The following is a 22,100-nucleotide window of genomic DNA, read 5'->3' on the forward strand; positions in this document are numbered from 1 at the left end:
TGAGGGTCATCCCGGCAAAGAAAGGAGCCAGAGCAGAAGAGGCTGATGGAAAACTTCTCAGCTCAACCGTGGCCCTCAAACCAGACATGAAATATGACAGTTACAAGTACATGCTTGTGCCTAAGTTTTTCTTTAGGCTAACATCTTTTTCTGTTATTTCCACCTTTGACCCTTTACGCCCCATGAAAGTATATGAGATAAACCTCCGAATTAACTTCAGTTCCTCTTAGCCTTCCAGCCTAATTCACACCTTACCTCAGTTGTCTTATCTGCTCAGTGGCCAGATTCTCCCCAAAAGAAGTCCAGATAACATTCCATCTTAGTTGGGCTTGGAGCGGTGCTCCTCAGGTGTGGTCTATGGACCAGTGGCCACTAGAGAACTGTTTGTAATGGGTCCGCATTTGGATAAGAAACTTGCACCAGACTGCAAATCAATGTCTTGCTTCCTTCGCTGAGAAGGTGTTACTGTGACAAAACTCTTAGCTCAACTATGTTGTGTGTTTAGTGTCCTAAGTGATTTGGACTTTGGCAGAAGTTCCTGGTTGTGGGACATTCAGTTCAGGGACTGGCTACTCTGAGGAGCACTGGCTTCCAGAATCTCGAAGCTCCGGTGTATCTGTCTTTGCTAAAGACCTAGCAGATGTGTTTTGACTGTTCCCATGGTGGGGAGGGGAGGGAGGGCGGTGATCTGGTGGCTGGTGACAGAGTAGCATAGACATAGACAGCCTTTCTCTGCTCTGATTTGGGGCAGCTGCGTTGGTGGCTGGGTTACACTTGGGAGGAAAGCAAGGAGAGAGGACCGAGGTGGGGCCAGTCCTTGCCCATCACAAGGAGGGGCCACCCAGTGTGCTGAGCTCTCAGTGAAGACCCTTAGTGTGTCCTAAGAGCAATGGACTGGTCTTGAATGAGATTAGTTAGAGGAATGTTCACTAAGAGAAACTGAAGGCAGGGCGTATGGTTTCATGTTACAAATATTTCCCAAGCCAAGAGCTGCATGAAGTGAGGAGACATGAAGGCCCCTAAGTCATGGACCCTCCCCCGAAGGTGGTGGTCTGGGGGGCATGCAGGAGGGAGACTTGGGGCACATAAAGTCATGGGACTGATGAGTGTTCCAGCAGAGGGAAAGGCACATTAGGGGTGTGGCTCAAAGCGGTGTGGGGGGGTGATGGAGTCAGTGTGGGGGGCTGGGTCAGAGGCAGAACCACCAGTGGGCAGAGGGAACAGGAGCGAGAGAACTTCAAGAAGGGTAGCAAATCCATGCCAGGCATGCGGGAGGCAGTGAGGGAGAGGTGGGCCAGAACCCAGAGCAGGTGTCTGGGCTAATTTTTCAGGCAAATGGGAGCCACTGTGGGATTCGGCAGGGAAGTGACTTAGTCAGATTTGTGTCTTAGTCAGATTTGTGGTACCCACCCGTGTGGAACATGGATCAAAAGGGGACAAAGCTACAGGTGAGAGATGAGGCAGCTCCTGAGCCAGAAGCTGGGAGAGAGATGGCCTGAGTGAGCAGAAAGGGAGGAGGAGGCTGAGAGAGAGGAGGTGGTGGGGCGCAGTTTCTGGGTTGTCAGGGCTGTGGACTGGGTGGGTGGGGGGAGAAGCACAAGATGTGGACTGGACTTGCAGTGTCTCTGGAGCGGAGTTCATAAGCCAGGGCTGCTGGGCCCACAGAGGAGGGCACTGTTGCCTGCAGTGGGGAGGGAAGCCTGGAGCGTCCCCGAGGCTCCCAGAGTGGACTACAGAGAGAGGGTCCGCAAGGTGGGGTTGGCTGGGAAAGCAGCTTCACCAAGAGACTGAGAAGGTACGGCCAAGGAGGTGGGGGTGGTGGTGGTGTGGGAAGCCAGTCAGGGGTCTGAGGAAGAAAGGACAGGGAAGCAAGAGGTTTGAGAAGAGGGGTATCCGCCGTGACCCTGGGTGGGCTTCATCACTCTGAGACCTTGTGCCTTCATTTGAAAAATGGTGGTTACTGTATCCCCCATTGGATTGTGGGAGGGCTAGGAAGGAGCTAACTAAGTGGTAGCAAGAGGAGAAAGCACAGAGCCCAGTAGATCTGGTAGTTCGGAGGCAGCCCATCTCCTTGGTGGGAGCATTTCCAGGGTGGAAGGGGGCAGAAGCCTGGGGTGGGGATAAGGAAATGGAGACAGGCAGCCCTGGGGATGTAGTGGGAGTTTGGGGAGGAGGGCAGAGTGCTGTAGCTAATTGTGCACCAAATGCCCCTCTCTCTGCTGCCCCCTCCCTTGCCCCCCTGCTGCCACCGGGCTGAGGGCGGGCCACGGGCAGAGTGGGGGGAGGGGAGGAGCCCATAGCAGAGAGCAGGGTGGAGTTCTTTCTTTCTAAATAATGATGCTTTTTTCTTTTCCAGGGACTTGAGTAACAACAAGATCAGTTCCTTAAGCAATTCCTCCTTCACCAACATGAGCCAGCTGACCACTCTGTGAGTCCCGGGGGCGGGGAGGCGGAGGGAGGGCACACACGCTCTGGCCACTGAGACTTACCCCAAGCCCCGTTGGCCACTGACAGTATCACCAGCAGGGAGTGTGCCAGGGCCTGCCAGCCGGAAAGAAAAAAACCAGTTGTTTTTATTGTGAAGTATAGCATTCATACAGAAAAATGCAAAAAGTATAAATGTACCGTTTAACAAATAGTCATAAAGCTGGCCCCTGTGTGAATACCTAAGGCAAAAAATAGAACACAGCACCCCAAAAGTACCCCCATCCTTTCCTGATCACTCCCCCTTCCTCCCATCTCCAGGCCGTGCCTAGCCTGACTTTTATGGTGATCACTCTTTGATTTTCTTTACAGTGTTGCCATCTACATGTGCACTTTTATTCAAGGAAGTTTCATTTTGCGCATTTTTGAACCTTATATAAATTGAATCATACAGGATATATATATATATATATATTTTGTGTCTGGCTTCTTTTGTTTACCATTGTGTTTGTGAGATCCACTCATGTGGGAAGCTGTGGTCTGTTCATTTTTACTGCTGTGTAGTATTCCTTTGTAGGACTGTGCCATACTTTCCTTATTCACTTCACTATTGCTGGATGGTTCGGTTGTTTGCAGTTTGGACTGTTGTAAACAGCGACCTTCTGAACATTTTCATGCCCGGAGTCTGAGCTATTTTGATGATTGTTTTAGTTACATCCCAAGCCATTGGTCAGAAAGTACAGCAAGCGTCCCTTATATGGGCCTGTGGCTGCAGAGCGGGGTCTCACTCACCTTCCCCACACCTCACTTGACAGATAACGTGCCAAGAACTGAAGAACTTTCCCTTAGGTTCTACTGTGGTCCAATACCCAGAAAACAGTAGAGCCAAGACCCAGAAAAAAGGACTGGGTCATGACCCAGCCAGACCCCTCAGGGGCAGAATGTGGGCCCGAGGCCATGAAATGCTGGTTCTAGGTTCCCCACCTGCGCTCATTTGCCCCGGCGTCTACTCATCAACTGGGTCCCATTTCAGAGGCTTCCTGAGTCGGCGTGTGAAGCTGCCACCAGCTGGGGTGATTCTGTCCCCCAGGGGACATTTGGTCATGTCAGAAGTGTTTTGGGGGGTCACGGCTGGAGGAGCCCCTGACACCTCATGGGCAGAGGCCAGGGTTGCTGCTAAACACCCAAGAAAGAATTGTCCGTAGTGCTGGGGCGGGGCAGTCCTGGTGTCAGTGATCTGGCCCCTGCGAGGGGACACAGAGCCCGTTCCTGGGACAGGAGCATCTCCTTGCTTTCAGTATTTTACAAACAGCTTTATGGAGGTAGAGCTAATATATGGTCAACTGTATATACTTAAAGCCCACAGTTGGCTACATCCTGACTTATGTTCCCATGCATGGAACCCTCACCACAACCAACACAGTAACTGCTTCCATCACCCCCAGAAGTCTCCTTCCGCCCTGTGACAGCCCCCCCCCCCCCCCCACCTACGGCCCAGGCCACCAGCCGTTGGCGTGCTGTGGAGGAGTTCGCTTGGCCCAGAGTTTTACGTGAATGGAATCCTCCCACAGTGCTCTCTTTTGTTTGGCTTCTTTCAGCCAGCGTAGTTACTCTGAAATTCCTCCCTGTCACGGCACGGCACGGGGTCGCTCCTTGTTCCTGGTCTTCCACTGTATGGCTGTGTATCCGTCTGTCTGCTGACAGACACGTGGGGCTATTATGAGCATCATTTCCTTTATTGTCAACCTGCCTGTCTGCCCTTGATGGATTCGTTTATTTGGAAGCCTTGGTGGGGAGAGTGGTGTAGTCTGTGAACCCAGGAAACTGAGAAGCTGACTTAATAAACCCACCTTAGGGACTTAATTACAGCCCTCTGGGGGAGTTCTGTCTCCCTGTGGGGCCTCATTCCCCATCTTTATGATGGGGGGGGGCAGTCACAGCGCCTTCTGGGCCCGTAAGAGCTTCTTTTTTTTTTTCTTAAGATTTTATTTATTTATTTGAGAGAGAGAGAGCACAAGCAGAGGGAGAGCCATAGGGAGAAACAGGCTCCCCGCTGATCAGGGAGCCCAGCTCAGGGCTTGATCCCAGGACCCTGGGGTCATGATCTGAGTTGAAGGCAGATTCCCAACCCCCTGAGCCACCCAGGTGCCCCTGTCACAGCTTCCTTTTTTTTTTTTTTAAAGATTTTTATTTATTTATTGAGAGAGAGAGAGAATGGTAGAGAGAGAGCATGAGAGGGAAGAAGGTCAGAGGGAGAGGCAGACTCCCTGCTGAGCAGGGAGCCCGAAGCAGGACTCGATCCCGGGACTCCAGGATCATGACCTGAGCTGAAGGCAGTCGCCCAGCCAAACTGAGCCACCCAGGCGCCCCCGTCACAGCTTCTTAATGGCTCATCTCTAGGTGGGCCTGGACTTCCCCTGCCTGCTCCGGGAGTAAGGCCAGGCCTGATCAGGGGGCAATTTCACAGGGACCCCACCTCCGGCCCTCGCTGGGGCAGCCTCCACAGGGGAGGGTGCCCAGTCTCCTTCCTGAAGGCTGGCTGGGAGCTGGGCACAAAGCTGAGGGCTTCACCTGGGCCATTTCCCCTTACCCACAGAAAAGCCCTATCGAATTGTCATTGTTTTTGTCCTTGCTCTGCAGCTGGGGGAACTGATGGAGGCATAAAAGGGTTGGGGGACATGGCCGGGTCGCAGGGCTTACTAGTCCAGGGCACAGCCCATAGCCCCTTCCGTGCTCAGGCCTCCCTCATTTTGCTGCTGAGCAAACTGCCCCCACACCCTGAGCCAGCCTGCTGGGGCCTGGTCCCTGACTTGGCGCCGCCCCCTCCCTGTCTTGGTCTCTCCTCCCTCCTCGCTCCCCTCCCCTGTCCTCCCTCTCTTCCCACAGGATCCTCAGCTACAATGCCCTCCAGTGCATCCCTCCTCTGGCCTTCCAGGGCCTGCACTCCCTGCGCCTGCTGTAAGTCTCCCTGCTCTTCATTCCTCCATGAAAATCCAGCCCATGAGGGCCCTGTGGCCCACCTGGTGGGCAGACATGTCTCTGTGTCTGTGGCCTCAGTAGGGCCAATAGTGTCCCAAGATGGGAGGCCCGTCCATGCTCATTCAAGCCCCTCACGGAGGCTGAAGAATGAATGGGAAACTCTGAGAAATGGGGGGTTGCTGTATGCCCCACGTTGTGTTTGGGGGAGCAGCGTGTGGGGGGGGTGGCATCCAACATAAGGTAGCCCCTCATTTGCATATGAGTTTCCGGCTCAGGTGGAGAATGTTCGAAAGAGATTTGTGAACCTTTTCTAAGAATTCCCACTGGGAGGTTTTTGCCCTGTGATCAAAGCCCCCTGTCACGCCTGTTAGGAAGGCCTCTTGCGGATCCATGCATGGGATCCCCCGGCAGCCCAGCCTGGGGCACGGGGACATTCTTTACCCTCAACCTGTGGCTTGCCGTAGTAACTGTTTTCCCAAGAGGGAGCCTACCCCTCAGGCTCGCTGGCCAAGGGAGGGAGGGCACAGGGCCGCACACACGTTCCATTTGCTATGTAAACAAAAATGGTGCTTTGGGTTATTTGTGATGGCAAAAACGAGTCCTCCAGAAAGGCTGGCACAGGGTCATCTACTTGGATTATGAGGGGCTCCCTCTCCCTTGCCAGTGGCTGGCAGGGCCGTGTCTATGAGCTGGAGGCCGTCTCCCTCTGACATTGACAGAGAGACCCATGGATAAGCAGGACACACGCCTCCATCAGTTCTCGAGTCTCTGTCCCTGGATGAGGCACCGATGGCCTCTTCTCTCCTCAGGTCCCTGCATGGCAATGACATCTCCACCCTCCCAGAGGGCATCTTCACAGACGTGACCTCCCTGTCTCACCTGTAAGTAACTTCGGCCCAATTTTCGAGGCCTCTTTGGATTTAAACAGAACTTGGATTCGGGAAAGACCCCCTCCCCCCACCTCCTGAGACTGGCAGAGTTTGTGGCTTTTACCCTGAAACTAATTGAGCTCGTGAACTTCAAACACTCCCCGTCTCAGATCCTTACGCGTTCAGTTTCATCAGTCCCAGCAATGGGGTTTGAGGACAGTTCTTCATAAGCGGTCGTAAGAGTAGTAATGACCCTTATTGACTGCATCAGCTGGTTTAATCCTCACAGCCTTCCCTCAACATGGGTACATTATTCCCATTTTACACACGAGGAAACAGGCCCAGAAAATGTGAGAAGCTTGCCCAAAGTTGCACAGCTGGTAGGGGCTGGAGTGTTCTGTCTTGAAAGCCCATGCCCTTAAGCATGACACCACTCTTGCGCTTCTGACTTCACAGGGTGGGGGATAAGCTCTGGATGTTTACTACCCCCAAGAAGTGGTATTATTCGATGTAGAATTGCTTCCAAAGCCATTTAGCTGGCAGTACCGTGTGGATTTTTAAAAAGCAGTATGCTCAGTTCCTCAAAAGGCTAAATGTGGAATTACCCTGTGACCCGGCAATTCCACTCCTAAGTATCTATCCCAAAAATTGGAAGCAGATACTCAAAACAGATACCTTGTACACCCATGTGCATAGCAGCTTCCTTTACACACTAGCCAAAAAGCAGAAACAACTCAAGTTGTTGGACAAAACGTGGTGTCTACATACAACGGGATCTTTTTCAGCCGTAAGAAGGAAGGAAAGTCTGGCACCTGCTGCAAACACGGAGGAGCCTTGGAGACAAGCTGAGGGAAATCAGCCAGACATCAAAAGACAAATACTGTCTGATTCTGCTGATGTGAGGTACAGAATAGTCGCCCCCACAGCTGTAGGCAGGAGAGAGGTGGCTTCCAGGTGCCGGCAGCAGGAGGACCTGGGGATCTCTCCTTCAGTGGGTACGGAGTTTCTGTCCGGGCTGATGAAGAGTTGGAGAGCCAGAGAGTGGTGAGAATTGCACAACATGGTGCTAATTGATGCCACTGAACCATACACTTAAAATGGCCAAAATGGCCAATTTTATGTTGTGTATATTTTTACCACAATTGAAAAAAAGAAAGGAAAAGCAGTGGGGCCATGACAGGACCATCCTACTTCTGGGGGTGGGGCTGGGTGCAGAGCATTCTCTCTCAGCGTCCCAGCTCCAGGCCGAGGCAGGGATCAGGCCAGATGTACCGCAGCTGGGATCCCGGGTGTTCCTGGGACTTCTTGCTCTCTGCCCACACGCACGTGCGCAGGGCCTGAGCGGGTGCCAGAGAGCCTTCTGGGGCCCCCAGCATCACCCCCTGAGGCTCATTCATCCAGCGATCTCACTGGGTTTTCTCCGTTGTAAGACTCACCTTCTCCGCATATTAGTCTCTGAAATCATAGTGTATCTTACAAATGATCTGTATATTTAATATGGTAATATTTCCCTGCACCTCCCGAAGCATGTTAAATCAGTAGTGCATTAACAACCTTAGACTTGAGGAAAGAAATAGTAACATTACTATTTATTGAGGGTCTGTCTGGGACAAATGCTTTACTATGTGTGAATACCTTACCTGTGGTGTTTCGTTTACTCCAAGACCGAAGTGAGAAGTAGGTATTGTGCTCTGCACCAGTTCCGCAAATTTGACAGGGACTGCCTTGAGCCCACATTGAAGATTCTAGTGCTGGTCTGGACTCCGTGGGAAGAGTGCAGTGATTGATTAGTAATGTCTGCCATGGGAGTGAAAGGGAAAAAGGACTCTGTCCTAGGTGGTAGGATTTATTATTTCCATTTTCCCCTTACTATTTCTTTCCATTTGTTTATTTACATTTATTATTTGTATTTATTTACATTTATTACTTACATTTACATTTTCCATTCAGGCCCAGGTTCAGAAAAATGAAGCAGCTTCCTTTGGTCATAAAGCTAGGAAATGACAGAGACAGGATTGGAACTTAGGTGTATCTGATTCCAAAGCTATTTATTTATTCTATATTGCCTCAGTAAATACGCCCTGAATAACCACAGTGAGTCAAATGCCGAAGAATTTGCTACCAAAAGGTTTCTGCCTTCTGTGACCCTCAGGGATATTATAAAGCAAATTTAAAGGCAGCAGTGACTAACTTTGGGGAAGTCGAGGAGATTCGCAGAGGTGGTGATGTTGATGCTGCCATCGGAAAGGGACTAGCTAGGGGTTTGCCATTGGAGAAGATAGGGAAGGACATTCAAGGAGGAGGGAACAGCATGTGCAAAGGCAAGATGGCAAGAAAGTAAATGACACATTCAGGGATGTTGTCCAACACAGGACACAGGGGGTTGGTTGGGTGAAGAACGTGGGGTGGGAAGAGATGAATCTGGAAAGGAACTTTGGAATTCCATTGTGAAGGGCCTTTTGTGCCATGCTAAAGAGTGTGGACTTTATGTTTCAGATAGAAGGGAGTTGGGGAAGAATGAAGTGGTGGAAAGCTCCTGGAAAGCCATGGTGACATGTGGAGGCTGGCTGGCATGGGACGAGGCAGGAGGGAGCCTAGCTGGAGATGGTGGCTCTAGACAAAGGCCAGGCAGGGGCTGCGTTGGTCATTGCTCTTGATGACTCCCGTTCAACAGGGCCTTGTTTCCATCTGTGTTTGGTGGTTAGTGGCTGTGAGCTCCTTTTTTGCTGATGTTTGGAATTCTGAGGACCTAAATTAGAGATGCTTCTCTCCAGAGAGCATTTGTGCTTGTCCCTGTGGGCACCAGGGCAGGAGTCACCCAAGAGTTAGCATCCAGTGTCCCTGGCTCCTGGAGGTGCCCTTTGTTCCTATTGTGACTCTGGCCTGGGCCTTTCCTCTTCCATAACAGTATGTGGGGTGGGGGGTGGGCAGTAGGCAGAGGGTGTGGTGGAGGCTGAGGTCTGCCATATTTAAACCCCTTGAACCCTAGGAATCAGGATGTGTTGGTGTTAGATCCTTGTTCTGCCATCAGCTTGCAGTGGGATCTCAGACAATTCATTCATCTCTTTGGGCCTCTTTCCTCGCCTGTACAAAGGTTATTTCTAAGGTCCACTATGGTCCATGGGCCATAATGATTGTGAGCGCTCATCACTGCCCTGGACTCCAGTACCCTGCACACTTCTCTGCTCCTTTAACTTTTATATTTACTTCGCAGTTAGCTCATATTTCCTCCATTTGTCCGTCCATCCATCCATCCACTCCTTCATCAACGAATATTTACTATGTGCCAGATCCTGTGCCAAGGCTACCCAACAGCATTCTTTATTTCTCTAATCTGGGCATTTTGTTGCCTCTGATTTACTATGTGCTGGGAAACTGGATTCCGAATTCATTAAGAACTCGGTGTGAAAAGTAAATACGGAATGATGAAGTAGATCATGGTATGCCCCATAGGACAGAAGAGCAAGTAGTTAATTATAGAGTTGTGGCACTGTAATTTACTATTTGATGAAAACGCGGGATAAGGAAAACTGCACGTGGATTTCATGGACGTACATGTGTGAACACAAGAACTGGATGGGGAGTACACAAAAATTAAATTAGTTACATTTATGGGATGATGGAGGATTCTTTTCTTCTTGAATTTCCTTTGCTTTCACACTGAGCTTTGTGCCTTCCTCATGCCTTTGGGCAGGACTGGGGTTAGGCTGGTTCACAAGCACTTCCGGGCTACCTGCTGGTATCAGGCACAGCACGGGACAGGGGTTCCTCTGCTCAGGAAGCTTCAGTGCAGTAGAAGGAGACAGTGAGGCACACAAGCACATTGCCTGAGAGGAGCATGGGCAGAGGAGGTATGGCTCAGGTGAAGGAGATTTTGAAGTTTTAGTATGCGTTGAACTCTAGAGTCGGCGGCTCTGGGAAACAGCCTCAGGAGTGCTATTTTGGTCCCGGTTACAGTAATAGAAGCCTTGGCGTGAACACACCGAGTATCTGCTGTTTCAGCTATTTCCAGGTTACACCAAAGAGCAACAACACGCGATTATTTTATACTTTGGCTAGAGTGTAACCCTGAATCACAGCCCTTTTGGGTCCCCACCACTGTGCATCGGCTGGGCCCGTGACTCTCCACTCCCCACTGAGCTCACACTTTTGGTGGGAAAAATGGTCCCCAGGTGAAAGTGAAGTAGTCTCAAAAGCCCAGCCTTTGGGTGAATGAGAGTGGGAACGGTTGAAATCAGGTGCAGAGTCAGCTCTATATAGAAACAAGGAAAACGTGTGGGTCAACCCAGAATTTACTTTTGAGTAACGTTATATTGACTTTGGAAGTTTTTATTATTCTTTATTATTCTTTTTACGGAAAGAGTCAGAAAGGGACACTTAGATTGGAGGTGCACACGGGGGGCCTGGCTGGCTCAGTTGGTGGAGATTGTGACTCTTGATCTCAGGGTTGAGGGTTGAGAGCCCCACTTTGGCTGTAGAGGTTACTTATAAATAATAAAAAAATCTTTAAAAAAAGATTTGAGGTGCAGTTTTGCTGCCATTTATGGGGGGATGAAGGGGGAACTGGCATTATGACAATCCTGACCTGTCAAGGTCTCCACATTCACAGTGGCCTCAGTCTCTGGGGCATTTTCTCTAAAAGAGCTACAGGACTGAAAGCCACTCATAATAAACTTTCAGCTCATGGCTCATTACCAGACCACACTCCTGCAGTGTACTACAAAAAAAGTATTTTAAAATAAAGTCTGTATTGACATTTTGAATAACATAATCACATTACCTTGCACTTTTCATGTTAAAAATATTAATCTGCTTAACGTAAACATTTTAAATGTGGCACAATTTTTGTATTCCTGTTATTTACAAAAAGTCTTTTTTTTAAACACACTGTAGCTTCAAAAAAATTAGAGCATCTGAGCTTCCTCTACCTCTAGCAGCCTGGCACTGTTCAGTGGGAAAGGAAGGTATCGCCACCTGTCCCATTAGCCAGGATGGATGCTGTCAGCAAATCAGGACAGAAAAAATGAAACACACGTCGAGGTTGAACTGGCCTTTTCTTCCACGCAGCATTATTCCCTTGGTGCCCATTTTAGGTTATCTGTGCTTGTCTTTCTGCCCCCCTCCAGATCGCAGGCTCTTTCTCGAGTCATAAAGTGAGCCCCAGAGAGGTGACGCAGCTGCTCAAGGTCAGGGGGCAGGGAGGAGCTGCGCTGGGGCCAGACTTGCTTGGAAAGACTGTGCCGTCATCAGCTGGGCTCTTTTGGGGAATTCCTGCTCAGAGTTGCAGCTGCTTTCATCAGACCCAACACACCTCAGGGGAGCCGCTTCCTCGCCATTGCCCAGAAACAGGTGGAAAAGGGCAGCGCATCCATTGGTCACTTAATAAACGCGCCCATTCTCATTATCATCACACAGCCTTATATTTGCAAAATAGCGTTGCTGTAAATGAACTGCCTGCCCCGAGGCTCTGATTTTTCTCTTTGCTGTACTGAGGAGCTCTGGCCCCTGCATTCCCCCAAACCTGGCTCCACTGTAAGTCAGGGAGGTGTTGAGTGTGGCTGTGCGGTGTTGGGGGTGGGTGGTGAGGGAGCAGGCCTGGCCTGACGCTGCCGGCGAGCGTGAGCTGATACAAGGCAGCTCTGAACATCCTGTGTGCGCTTCCTCTGTAACCTAAAGCCTACTTCTAGGCACCTGTTCCAGAGAAATGCTCACACCGTTGGAAACAACCAGAATGTCTGGCAATAGGGAAATTGCTCAGTACGCTGTGAGATATCCATTCTTTGGGATGCTATGAAGCACTTTGACAAAATGCGGTGGATCCCTTATTGCTGACCTGGAAAGATCTCCAAGACGTGCCACTTAGTGACAAGAAGCTGCTCGGTAATGATGTGCAGGAGGGGGATACACTTTGTGAAGAAGAGCCCTAGGTGTTGGGGGATGGGCACTAAGGAGGGCACGTGATGGAATGACTGATGAATCACAGACCTGTACCTCTGAAACCAGTAATACATTATATGTTAATTAATTGAATTAAACTAATTTAAAAAAAGCCCTAGGTGTAACTATGGGAGAGGACCAGAAGGCTACAAGCCTGGGTGTGGTGACCGTGTGACCACGGGTCCTTCTGTGGTTGGTAGGCACACTGGGGGCAGCCTTTCTTCGTAACGTGGATGTATTGTAATTGCTTTCATTCTATTGCAAACAAGGCTGTGATCAGTACCACTGTGCAGATGTCTTTACACACCTGTGCAGAGGTAGCTGAGATAAACTTCCAGAAACAATCGCTAGGTCGAAAGCCACTGCATGGGTGATTTGATAGATACCACAAAACTCCCTGCTGTTGGAGTTATAGGAATGGGCCTTTTTGAAAAAAATTAATGTGACATTCACTTAATATAAAACTAACCATTTTAATATGTATAATGCAGTGACATTTAGTACCTAGTTCCCCAAGTCGTGTGAGGCGGAGACTTTTGTTTGCAGGATTTGAAAGTGGTTTACAATGAGAATGCATCCATGTGCTCCTTGTTTAAAAATGAAAAGAAAAATAAAGTGTGGGCTTCAGAGTCAGACTGCCCTGGGTCTGGAGCTGGGGGCTGCCTTCACTAGTTGCGCGACCCCAGGGAAATGACTTCGTCCCCGTGAGGCTCGGTTCCCACTGTTGGAGACGGAGAAGAAAGCTTACACCGTGGGGCTAATGAGGAGATTTGATGCAGGGCCGTGGGAAAGCAGCTGGTTCATCCCAGCAGGAAATGGGGGCTCGTTCCCCCCCATGCACTGTGGAGGCAATGCACTGATTGGCCCTGGCCTCAACAGCTCCGGTTCAAATCCCACCTCCCCCCTTTCTCTGTGCAATATTGGGCAAGTGCTCAACCTTTTTGAGCCTCTTTCAACATGTGCCATGGGGAGAGCGGGCTGTGGGGGGGGATCTAAGAAGATGACACATAAAGGGGTGTCTGGGTGGCTCCGTCGGTTAAGCGTCTGCCTTCGGCTCAGGTCATGATCCCAGGGTCCTGGGATCGAGCCCTGCATCAGGCTCCCTGCTCAGCAGGAAGCCTGCTTCTCCCTCTCCCACCCCCCTGCTTCTGTTCCCTCTCTTTCTGTCAAATAAATGAAATAAAAAAAAAAAAAAACGAGAGAGAGAGAGAACACATAGGAAGTGCTTGGAGCAGCGCCGGCTGCGCAGTAGAGACTCACGTCATGGGGGCTGGTAGGATTTCTGCCAGCCCCTGGCTGAGTGCCTGGCAAGCTCAGTGCCTAGTGGGCGAAGGACCCCATTACGGAAGACTGCTGCCCTCTGCTCTCTGATGCAGGGCCATCGGGGCCAACCCTCTGTACTGCGACTGCCACCTCCGCTGGCTGTCTGGCTGGGTGAAGACTGGCTATAAGGAACCAGGCATTGCCCGCTGTGCTGGGCCCCCGGACATGGAGGGCAAGCTGCTCCTCACCACGCCTGCCAAGAAGTTTGAATGCCAAGGTGAGCCCAGGAGCACAAGAACAGGGGCTGGGGGCGGGGGCGGTAGGTACAGGGTTGCGTCCCCACCACCTGCTGCTGGGGGCCCACGGGACCCGCCTAATCCTGGCAGGGCCTTCCAGGGGCTCCTGTGTCCCTGTGGTGACTGGCTGAGTGGGGGGTCAGGTGGCAGGAAGGAAGCACCTGCTGCTTGTTAGCATGGCTACCTTCTGGTCCTGACATACAGCGAACGAGAAAAGGCAGGCAGAACATCTCAGGCTGTGAGGGCCTTAATCCCTCCCTGGGGTTACGTAAGGAAAATAAAAATAGCAGCAGTGTTTCTGGAAGCTCGCAGCCTATCAGCAGCGGGAGTGCTCGGGCCTCCCTTTGGTAGGAATTGTGCGCTGCAATGAGCTTCCACCCCGAGCCACTGGACCCAGTGGCCACTCTCCTGACATTTGCAGAAACAGGGCCTGAGTGTGATTGGGACTCGGACATGCTTTGCTCTGAAGCTGCCTCACCCGGGGTGTCTGTAAATACTCCTTCAGAGGTTGATTGGTTGACTGATGGCCCGGGAGCCCTGCTGAGCCGGGGGAGGAGGCTGAGGGCTGCCCCAGGGCCAGCGGGGGGGCCCAGCCCCTACCCTCTGCAAGCTCACAGACCTCCACTGGAAGTGAAACTGACAGCCAGGGGTTAATGGCCACCTGGCGTGAAGGAGGCTGTCAATGGGGTAACCATTCAGGGGGGCCTGATCTGTGGCTCGGCTTTTGGGAGCAAAACGTTGGCTCAGTATTGGTTAGTAGATGGTATTGGTAAATTAAATTTTTTTTGTTGAAATATAACATGCATAACAGCAAGGTACACAGATCATAAGTGGGGGGGGTCCCTGAATTTCCACAGACTGAACACACCAGGGAACTAGCACCCAGACGAAGAAACAGAATCCCAGCGGTACCCGGGAAATCCGCTCATGCTTCCTTCCAGTTATTACTGAAAAGTGTTTCTCTTAATGCTCATACCTCTTCAGCAGGACCGATCTCTCTCCATTTCTAGAAGGAGGCCTGAGTGGAAACCTGAGTTTACTGGCTGGGTTTTCTATTTATTCTCGTGAGGTCCTCATGCCCCTCCCAGCCCCCCGGCTGCTGGCTCCTCGCCCACCTCTAGGTTCAGGGAAGAGGACCCATGAGTCCTGGAGGGGCTGGAGGAGGTCTTGCCTGTGGTGACGGGAAAGAGTCCTTCCCCATTCAGCCTCGGAGAGAAACAACTTGAAGACAAATGGACTTTTCCCACCCAAGCACAGCCCCTCCCAGAGCCGTGTCCCCTCCCTGCCGAGGTGGCTGGCCGCGGTCTCCTGCTCATTGTGACGGGGCTGGGTGGGGAGCCAGAGCCGACTTCAGTCATAGTGACCGTGTTGCCCTCACACCTTTGCCCGGATCACCTGTGGGGGCTCCGTGGGTGTGCAGCGCCCGCCCAATAAGTGCTTCTCAATTAGCTTATTTAGTCCTTATGGCCCCCAAGGCAGGTCCTGTGATTAACCTCACTTTATAGAGGCCGGTCCGGAGGTGGGGGAGGTGGGCTGAGAAAGGAGGGCGTGAACGTGACCCAGAGGAAAAACAGGGAGGGCGCAAACCTCCTTGGGGAGAGGACTTCCCCCACTCTCCCTGAGGGCTGTTCTGCCCTCCTCGGCCCTGACACCTGCCCCCTGTCTCAGGTCCCCCCACCCTGGCTGTCCAGGCCAAGTGTGATCCCTGCTTGTCCAGCCCGTGCCAGAACCAGGGCACCTGCCGTAATGACCCCCTTGAGGTGTACAGGTGTGCCTGCTCCAGCGGCTACAAGGTGAGTGGAGGCTGGGCCCGGCGGCAGGGGGGCTGTCTTGTTCACCCCTTTGCCCACGGTGCACGGGGCAGGCACATGAGGGAATGTTTAATCAATGACCCAGCATGTGAATGAGCGAATGAAGGAACAGGCAGCTCCCGGGCCAGGGAGGCATGCTGCTGAGGGGGGCTGGCTGTCTCAGTTGGCTCACACCAATCCCTGGGTCTCTTTGAGGTCCTCATCACTCACTTTGCCCCCCCAGGGCCGAAACTGCGAGGTGTCCCTGGACAGTTGTTCCAGCGGCCCCTGTGGCAACGGTGGGACCTGCCGCCCGCAGGAGGGCGAGAATGCCGGGTTCATGTGAGTTGCCTGGAGGGGCCGGACCCTGGTGGGTGGGGTGCTGACAGGTTGGGCAGCCAAGCCTTGGTGCCTCCCTCCTCCCAGTGGGATGACCCCGGCCTCCCTGTGTGGGAGGAGGAGATGGGGCTGTGCTGGGGAGGGGCAGGCACTCCCTAGAGACCCCTCCATGCCTACCCAGGCTGGGGCCCCTGTAGCCCGGAGAGATGGGGGGCCTGCCAAATCTCACAGCAGCCCGTGGGGCTGGGGCTTGGAGCTGTCCTGCCCAGTCCTGCCCCAGGCCTCTCCCTGCCTGTGCCGGGGGCCTGAGGGTCTTCTAACGGCCCTGGCAGTCCATGGCCAAGGGCCTATGCGGTGGCAGCGCTAAGGGGCAGTTTGGGGGTGTTTTATGCCCCCTTAATCTCCACTAACTCCCAAGGCCTCCGACTGGAAGTCAAACATTGGCTTGCTGTGCCCATGCTGCCTGAAGACAGGGCCCCTAGCCAGCTTCTTGGTGGGGAGGACTTCCCAGAGGTGGGAGCAAGTCCCAGGCATGCCATCCGGGCCCCCCCATGGTCTCTGGGTCACACTGGTCACACCTGAGCAGCTGTTGCGCACCCCACCTTGGACTCCGTGAAGGGCCAGCCCTCCCGACTCCTGCCTGACCTTCCCATGTAAGCCCCCCCTCACTGATTTCCCCCAGGACCCCTCGACAAGCCCCCCCACCTTCCCATAGCTCTCCCAGACCCAGAGTTTTTCAAAGGAATATGTAGTATTTAGTTGCTGAAAATAAACTGTCAGCCGAACAAATCCGCTCTTCGGAAAATGATGTTGAATCTACTTGGCAGGAACAGCCAAACCTGTCTCTGCAAACCCAGATTGCCAGATGTAAAAAATAAAACACTAAACAGCCTGTCACAGGCCGTCCTCCTCTGGCCTTTGGTGGCAGCTGTCTCCAGGCCCCTCCTCTGCTAGACTCCTGGGGCAGGTGGTGGTTCTGTGGAGCTTGGGGGGCTGAGAGGACCCCTCAGTAATGCCTGCTAGGCGGAGGGCAGGTGCAGCTGGGGTAGTCCCCTCCCAGCTGGGGGGTGGGCCCTGAAACTGTGCTTCATACCTTTTTGTTCACGTTCCCCCACCAAACAGGTGTTTTAAACTACATCCCCTCTTGCACATTCTTAGAGTGACAGCAAGCATTTTTCAGTGTAAGTTGAACTTTTTATTGCAAAGGAGGTAATTTCCAGGATATTGTATATATTAATATTTAAAAATAAACCACTTTTTAGTTCACTTTTATCGTTTTCCAGTGGAATCTGAATAGCAAAGCACCTTGATACCATTTTTTAAAACCACACTAACAAGCTCCTGTTTAACAGCTTAAACATTTTACCTCCTTTTCTCCTCCAACTAGTATTTCCATTTTACTCCTCACTCCCACCTCCATTTCTCTTCCAATGTCTATGTCCTGATGCTAGAGTCTGCTCTTGAGCCCGCTGCCATACCTCTCTGCCACCAACATGGGGATGTAAGTTTATAGATTTTTGTCACCATAACCTCTGATGAAGTTTCTTTTGCGGAGGTGTCATTACAATTGTCAATAATATACAACTGATCAGAACATAACTGTAGTACCAAATTTTATTGATAATTATTATACATGAAAGTAAAATGTTACTAGACTCTTAATGAGCTAGGTGGAGCTCTTTGTGTGTGCTTTTCTTCTAACTGGTTCCTGTGTTCCAGGGTGAATATGACAGAATGAGAGAAGGCTCAGCATCCAATATGTTTCTTTTTTAAAAATCTATGTATACAGCTTGAAACGCTGAGAAAGTTTGTGCACATAAGTCATTGGGATTAGAAGTTTTATTGTAGCACATCACTCAATTATTTGAAAACCTTTCGAGTTTATATGCCAATAACCCCAGATTGATCTGTCCTCAAAAGTTATTTTTAATGCGCGATCAGCTGACCATCCCGTGAGCTCTCCCTTCAATGATTTTTAATGCACAGGACTGGCACCTCTTGCAAAAGCGTTTGTCCAGTCACTTTGGAAACCTCTACCTTCCTAATTGTCCCTTTATTTGGTGCCCGAGGGTTTTGGGCTCCAGGCACATCCCAGCTCACACTCAGGTTGGGATATGTGTGTGCGTTTCTGAAGCTCTTGGGTAGGTGTGTTCAGGGAAGCGTTTGTGCAGAGCTTAAAGATCTGGAAATTAATTTCTCAGACCTCTCTGACCCACCTATCACTTGGAAGACCCCAGGTGCCCCCTGGGGAAGGGTGTATGCTGGCTGGAAGACCACGGATTTCCAGGACCCTCCACGAGCCGGCTCCTGTTCCCCCCCGCAGCCCTGTTCTAGCCCCATCCCTGATGTATGAGCTAAGTGTCTTCGGCCTCTGTCCACCCTCCCCAGCCTCCGTGTGGCACCATCTCGGTACTCCCCAACTCTCATCTGGTTGCCTGTCTCCTCATTGTCTCCCCAACTAGACTGTGAGTGAGCCCTCAGAGTGCAGGGCTGTCTGATTTACTCTAACCCCGGCGTCTAACAGGGGCCTGGCCCGGAGAAGGGACCAGAGCTCTGGGATGATGGTAATCACCGGTGGACACGGGCTTCCACTGGTGCCTCAGGAAGGCCGCTGCCCTGGCCCGGGCCCACCTGCCCCGCTCTCCTCACCTGCCCCCCCCCCCCCCCAGGTGTTCCTGTCCCATCGGCTTTGAAGGACCAACCTGTGAGGTGAATACGGACGACTGTGTGGAGCACCCCTGTGCCAACGGGGGCATCTGTGTGGACGGCGTGGGTAACTACAGCTGCCGGTGCCCCCTGCAGTACACGGGTAAGTGTGGTGGGGTCTCATGCCCTGAGCCCGTTCCCGGGGACAGAAGGGCCGGGGCCCTCCCTCAGTGTCTGCAGGAGGTTTCTGCTGGGCCAGCTGCCTGGCAGAGCCTGGGGGAAGTTCTCTCCTTCTTCTTCCTCCTTTTCCCAGGAAGGGCCTGTGAGCAGCTGGTGGACTTCTGCTCCCCGGATTTGAACCCATGTCAGCACGAGGCCCAGTGTGTGGGGACTCCAGACGGGCCCAGGTGGGTGTTGCCCGTTTTCAGGTCCAGACAAGGGCATGGGCCTTGAAATCCCCTCCCCTCTGCTCTCCCCGTTCTGTTTCCTTACTCGTCAAGTGGGTTTGGTCTTGGCTACACACGGTTCCTGCGAGTCAGTGCAGGGACAGGGTGGTGGTGGGCGCAGCTTTGGTCAGCCACACCTGGGTTTACAGCCTGACCCTGATTGGATGCCTTGACTGCTCTGAGCCAGTCTTCTCTGCAAAGCGGGCGCCCCTGTAGCTTCCTCCTGGGGTGGTTGTGAGGGTCAGATGAACAAATGCACGGAAAGCGCTTCGCTCCAAGTCTGACATCTGATAAGTGCTCCATGAAGGGTTCTTATCTTTCCAGATCCACAATTTCTCCTCCCCAATTACAAAATGCACAAAACTCTGAAAACCAAAAGCCCATTTGATAGCAAAACCTGGTCTGAGCTGAACGTATTTGGTAATAAGACCTGACCCACACTATTACGAAACTACTTAGGGTCACCATGCTTGCCGTGTAGTGCGAACATACAGAGATCTTGCTACAGAAATGTGAACATGTTTAATTAAGGGGCTGCCCCAGAGCCCACTGATGTGTTACATAATGCTTTAGGCATTGTATAACCTTTCCAAAATGCCAAAATTTCAGAATTGCAAAACCTATCTGGTGGTTTTGCCCCAGGAGGTTTGGATAAGAGGTCATTGACTGTTGTCACCATCTTTGTTACTGGCCTATATGGAAGTGCACTGTCACCTGAAGACTACATGAAAGTCATGGGCTTTTAAAATGTTTCCATTGCAGCTTTGTAAACATAGTCCCATTTCTGGGACCCCTGTTCCACTGGTCAGGACAGCACAGGTGGTTAGGGTTGAGGCCTATGGCTGAGGGACCCAACCCCAGCCATTCAGGCCAGGGTGGGGAGTGGAGCCTCTCAGGGAGCCCACCGTCCAGCAGGAGCTGCCCAAGGACAATGGCAAGAAGCAAGAGAAAGGGGTTACTGAGGTCCAGTTGGAGACCGAGGGGTGCATGGGAGGCTCCATCCAAAGGCGGCAAAGATGCTGCACTTTGTGGGTGAGCTGCTGGGGTGGAGTTGGCACGGTAGACCAGGGAGCAGTGGCAAATGAAGGGGTATGCCCGCTGCTCGGAGGGGCTGGACCTCAGGTGGTGGAATAAAGCAGGACTGCCCCTCATCCCTCCCCTCTTGGAGGGAAGATGTAACTAACTCAGCAGGTATTCAGTACATTCACTGAATGAGGGAGGGAGGGAGGGAGTGAATGTAAATGTGGGCGGAGGCTTAGCTACTGCAACATTGTTCAGATTGCAGCTCTAGCCCTAGTAGTGGATTATGATCCCTAGGCTGGGTCAAGATTAACAGTAAAAATTAAAAGAGGGGCACCTGGGTGGCTCAGTGTCTGACTCTTGGTTTCGGCTCAGGTTGTAATCTCGGAGTCCTGAGATCGAACCCCATGTCAGGCTGGGTGCTCAGTGTGGGGTCTGCTTCTCCCTCTCCCTATGCTCCTCCCCCTGCTCGTGTGCTCGCTCTCATGAATAAGTAAATAAAATCTTAAGACCTAAAAAAGAGAAACTATCCGAGCATCATGTCATTTTATGTAGTAAGGAGTATTGTGGCATGAAACTGGCTCTAGCTGTGTGTGTGTGTGTGTCCATGTACATACATGTATATATTCTTACTTGGGTAGAAAATATTTCTCACAGCTTGAAAAACTGGGAATGAATAAAAACATCCAGGCAGGAACAGAGCACCTGCCTGACAGGTTGTGTGACTGAGCTTGGAGTTTGCAGTTTAGTTTGGAAGAGTTTCCAACAGGGATCCCTTGATGACAGCCAGGAGGGGTTCCTGGAGGAGGTGCGGTATTGGCCAGGTTGAACTGAGGCAGGAAGAGAGAAGGGGATGTTTCAGAATCAATAGGTGTGAAGGTAGGGAAGTGCTGGTGGGGTGGGGGTTGTTGACAGTGGAGACCTGTCTGACCACAGGGTGGGCCTGATGTGGGGGGAGCAGGACAGGGAGCATCTTGCAAGGCTGTGACTGCAAAGTAGGTGGAGTGTGCTCCTTATTTGACAGGTGAATAGTTGATCTCCAGGTAACCAGTGTGGCACAGTGAGAGCTGGGAGGCTGGGGGCTGGCCTGGCGTCCCTGAGCGGGGGCACTAGCTTTGCGGTGGGGCGGGGGGGAAGGCCAGGAGGCTGGTCCAGTGGAGTTGGGGAGGCTGGAGAAGAGAGCTAGTTGAGCCCTACGATTCAGGGCCTTGTTCTGGAGAGCAGCTGGGCGGGTCGAGAGGGGCTGAAGTTTGGCCTTGGATGTGCTGTCAGTGGTCAGGGTGGGTCCTCCATGACAAGATCCCCTTCTCGTGCCACTGGATGTCCAACCTCCCAGCCCAGAACCTGCCCCCACACAGAGGCCCACACAAGCTCCCTTCCTGTACCAGGAAAGGGTCCCAGGATGGGCTGGGGGGCAGCTTTCTCTCCGGGGCTCTGTTTGACCTCCTGGTTGTCCCATAGACGCACGGGCCTTGGGGTTCTCTGTCACACACATGGCCCCCGACCCCACAGGCTCCTGACTGAGGGACTGACCGCCTCCCACCCCTGGTCGCCTCCCAGGTGTGAGTGTGCACCAGGTTACACAGGTGACAACTGCAGTGAGAACCAGGATGACTGCAGGGACCACCGCTGCCGGCACGGGGCCCAGTGTGTGGACGAGGTCAACAGCTACTCTTGCCTCTGTGCGGAGGGCTACAGGTGAGTGGCCCCGGGGCACCATGAGCGACTGAGCCCCATAGCTGGTGGGAGGGAGTAAGGGTCCTCGTCTGGAGGTTGGATCCTGGGGTTCTAACTGTGGCTGTGCTATCCCCAGCTGTGTGGCCTTGGGGAAAGTCCCCTAATCACTCAGACCATAAGCACGGGGTTCCTAAACTGTTTGGTGGAGGGAGTGGGAGGTGGGTACAGATTACTGCCCAGTCCACCTCTCTGAAGACATGTCCTGGCATAAAAGTCACTTATCTTCACAGCCGGACTTCTCTGAAAGGTTGGGATGGGGGGGTACCTGCCCTCCTGGACACCTACCTCCCAGGCTCTGCTTGGGTCTTTTTTTTTTTTTTCTTTTTTACAGTTTTATTGAGCTTTAATTCACAT

The 22,100-nt window shown here is 52.2% G+C and overlaps 1 protein-coding gene across 4 annotated transcripts in view; it reads left to right on the plus strand.

The window, feature by feature from the left end:
• Positions 1 to 22,100, plus strand: part of SLIT1 (slit guidance ligand 1) — a 164,821-nt gene that overhangs the window by 136,380 nt on the left and 6,341 nt on the right. For 3 of the 4 annotated variants that reach the window (XM_073904383.1, XM_073904381.1, XM_073904384.1), the window contains 9 exons: positions 2,357 to 2,428; positions 5,311 to 5,382; positions 6,213 to 6,284; positions 13,586 to 13,749; positions 15,437 to 15,561; positions 15,803 to 15,900; positions 18,567 to 18,706; positions 18,857 to 18,950; positions 21,522 to 21,707. In XM_073904383.1, coding sequence (XP_073760484.1) covers positions 2,357 to 2,428; positions 5,311 to 5,382; positions 6,213 to 6,284; positions 13,586 to 13,749; positions 15,437 to 15,561; positions 15,803 to 15,900; positions 18,567 to 18,706; positions 18,857 to 18,950; positions 21,522 to 21,707 — 1,023 coding nt within the window. The remainder of the gene's footprint in view (positions 1 to 2,356; positions 2,429 to 5,310; positions 5,383 to 6,212; positions 6,285 to 13,585; positions 13,750 to 15,436; positions 15,562 to 15,802; positions 15,901 to 18,566; positions 18,707 to 18,856; positions 18,951 to 21,521; positions 21,708 to 22,100) is intronic. The other variant, XM_073904382.1, reaches the window with a different exon arrangement.

This window comes from Callorhinus ursinus, unplaced genomic scaffold (genome assembly GCF_003265705.2).
Source record: "Callorhinus ursinus isolate GAN/ISIS: 27379988/994484 unplaced genomic scaffold, GSC_fseal_2.0 scaffold20, whole genome shotgun sequence".
Classification (NCBI taxonomy): domain Eukaryota; kingdom Metazoa; phylum Chordata; class Mammalia; order Carnivora; family Otariidae; genus Callorhinus; species Callorhinus ursinus.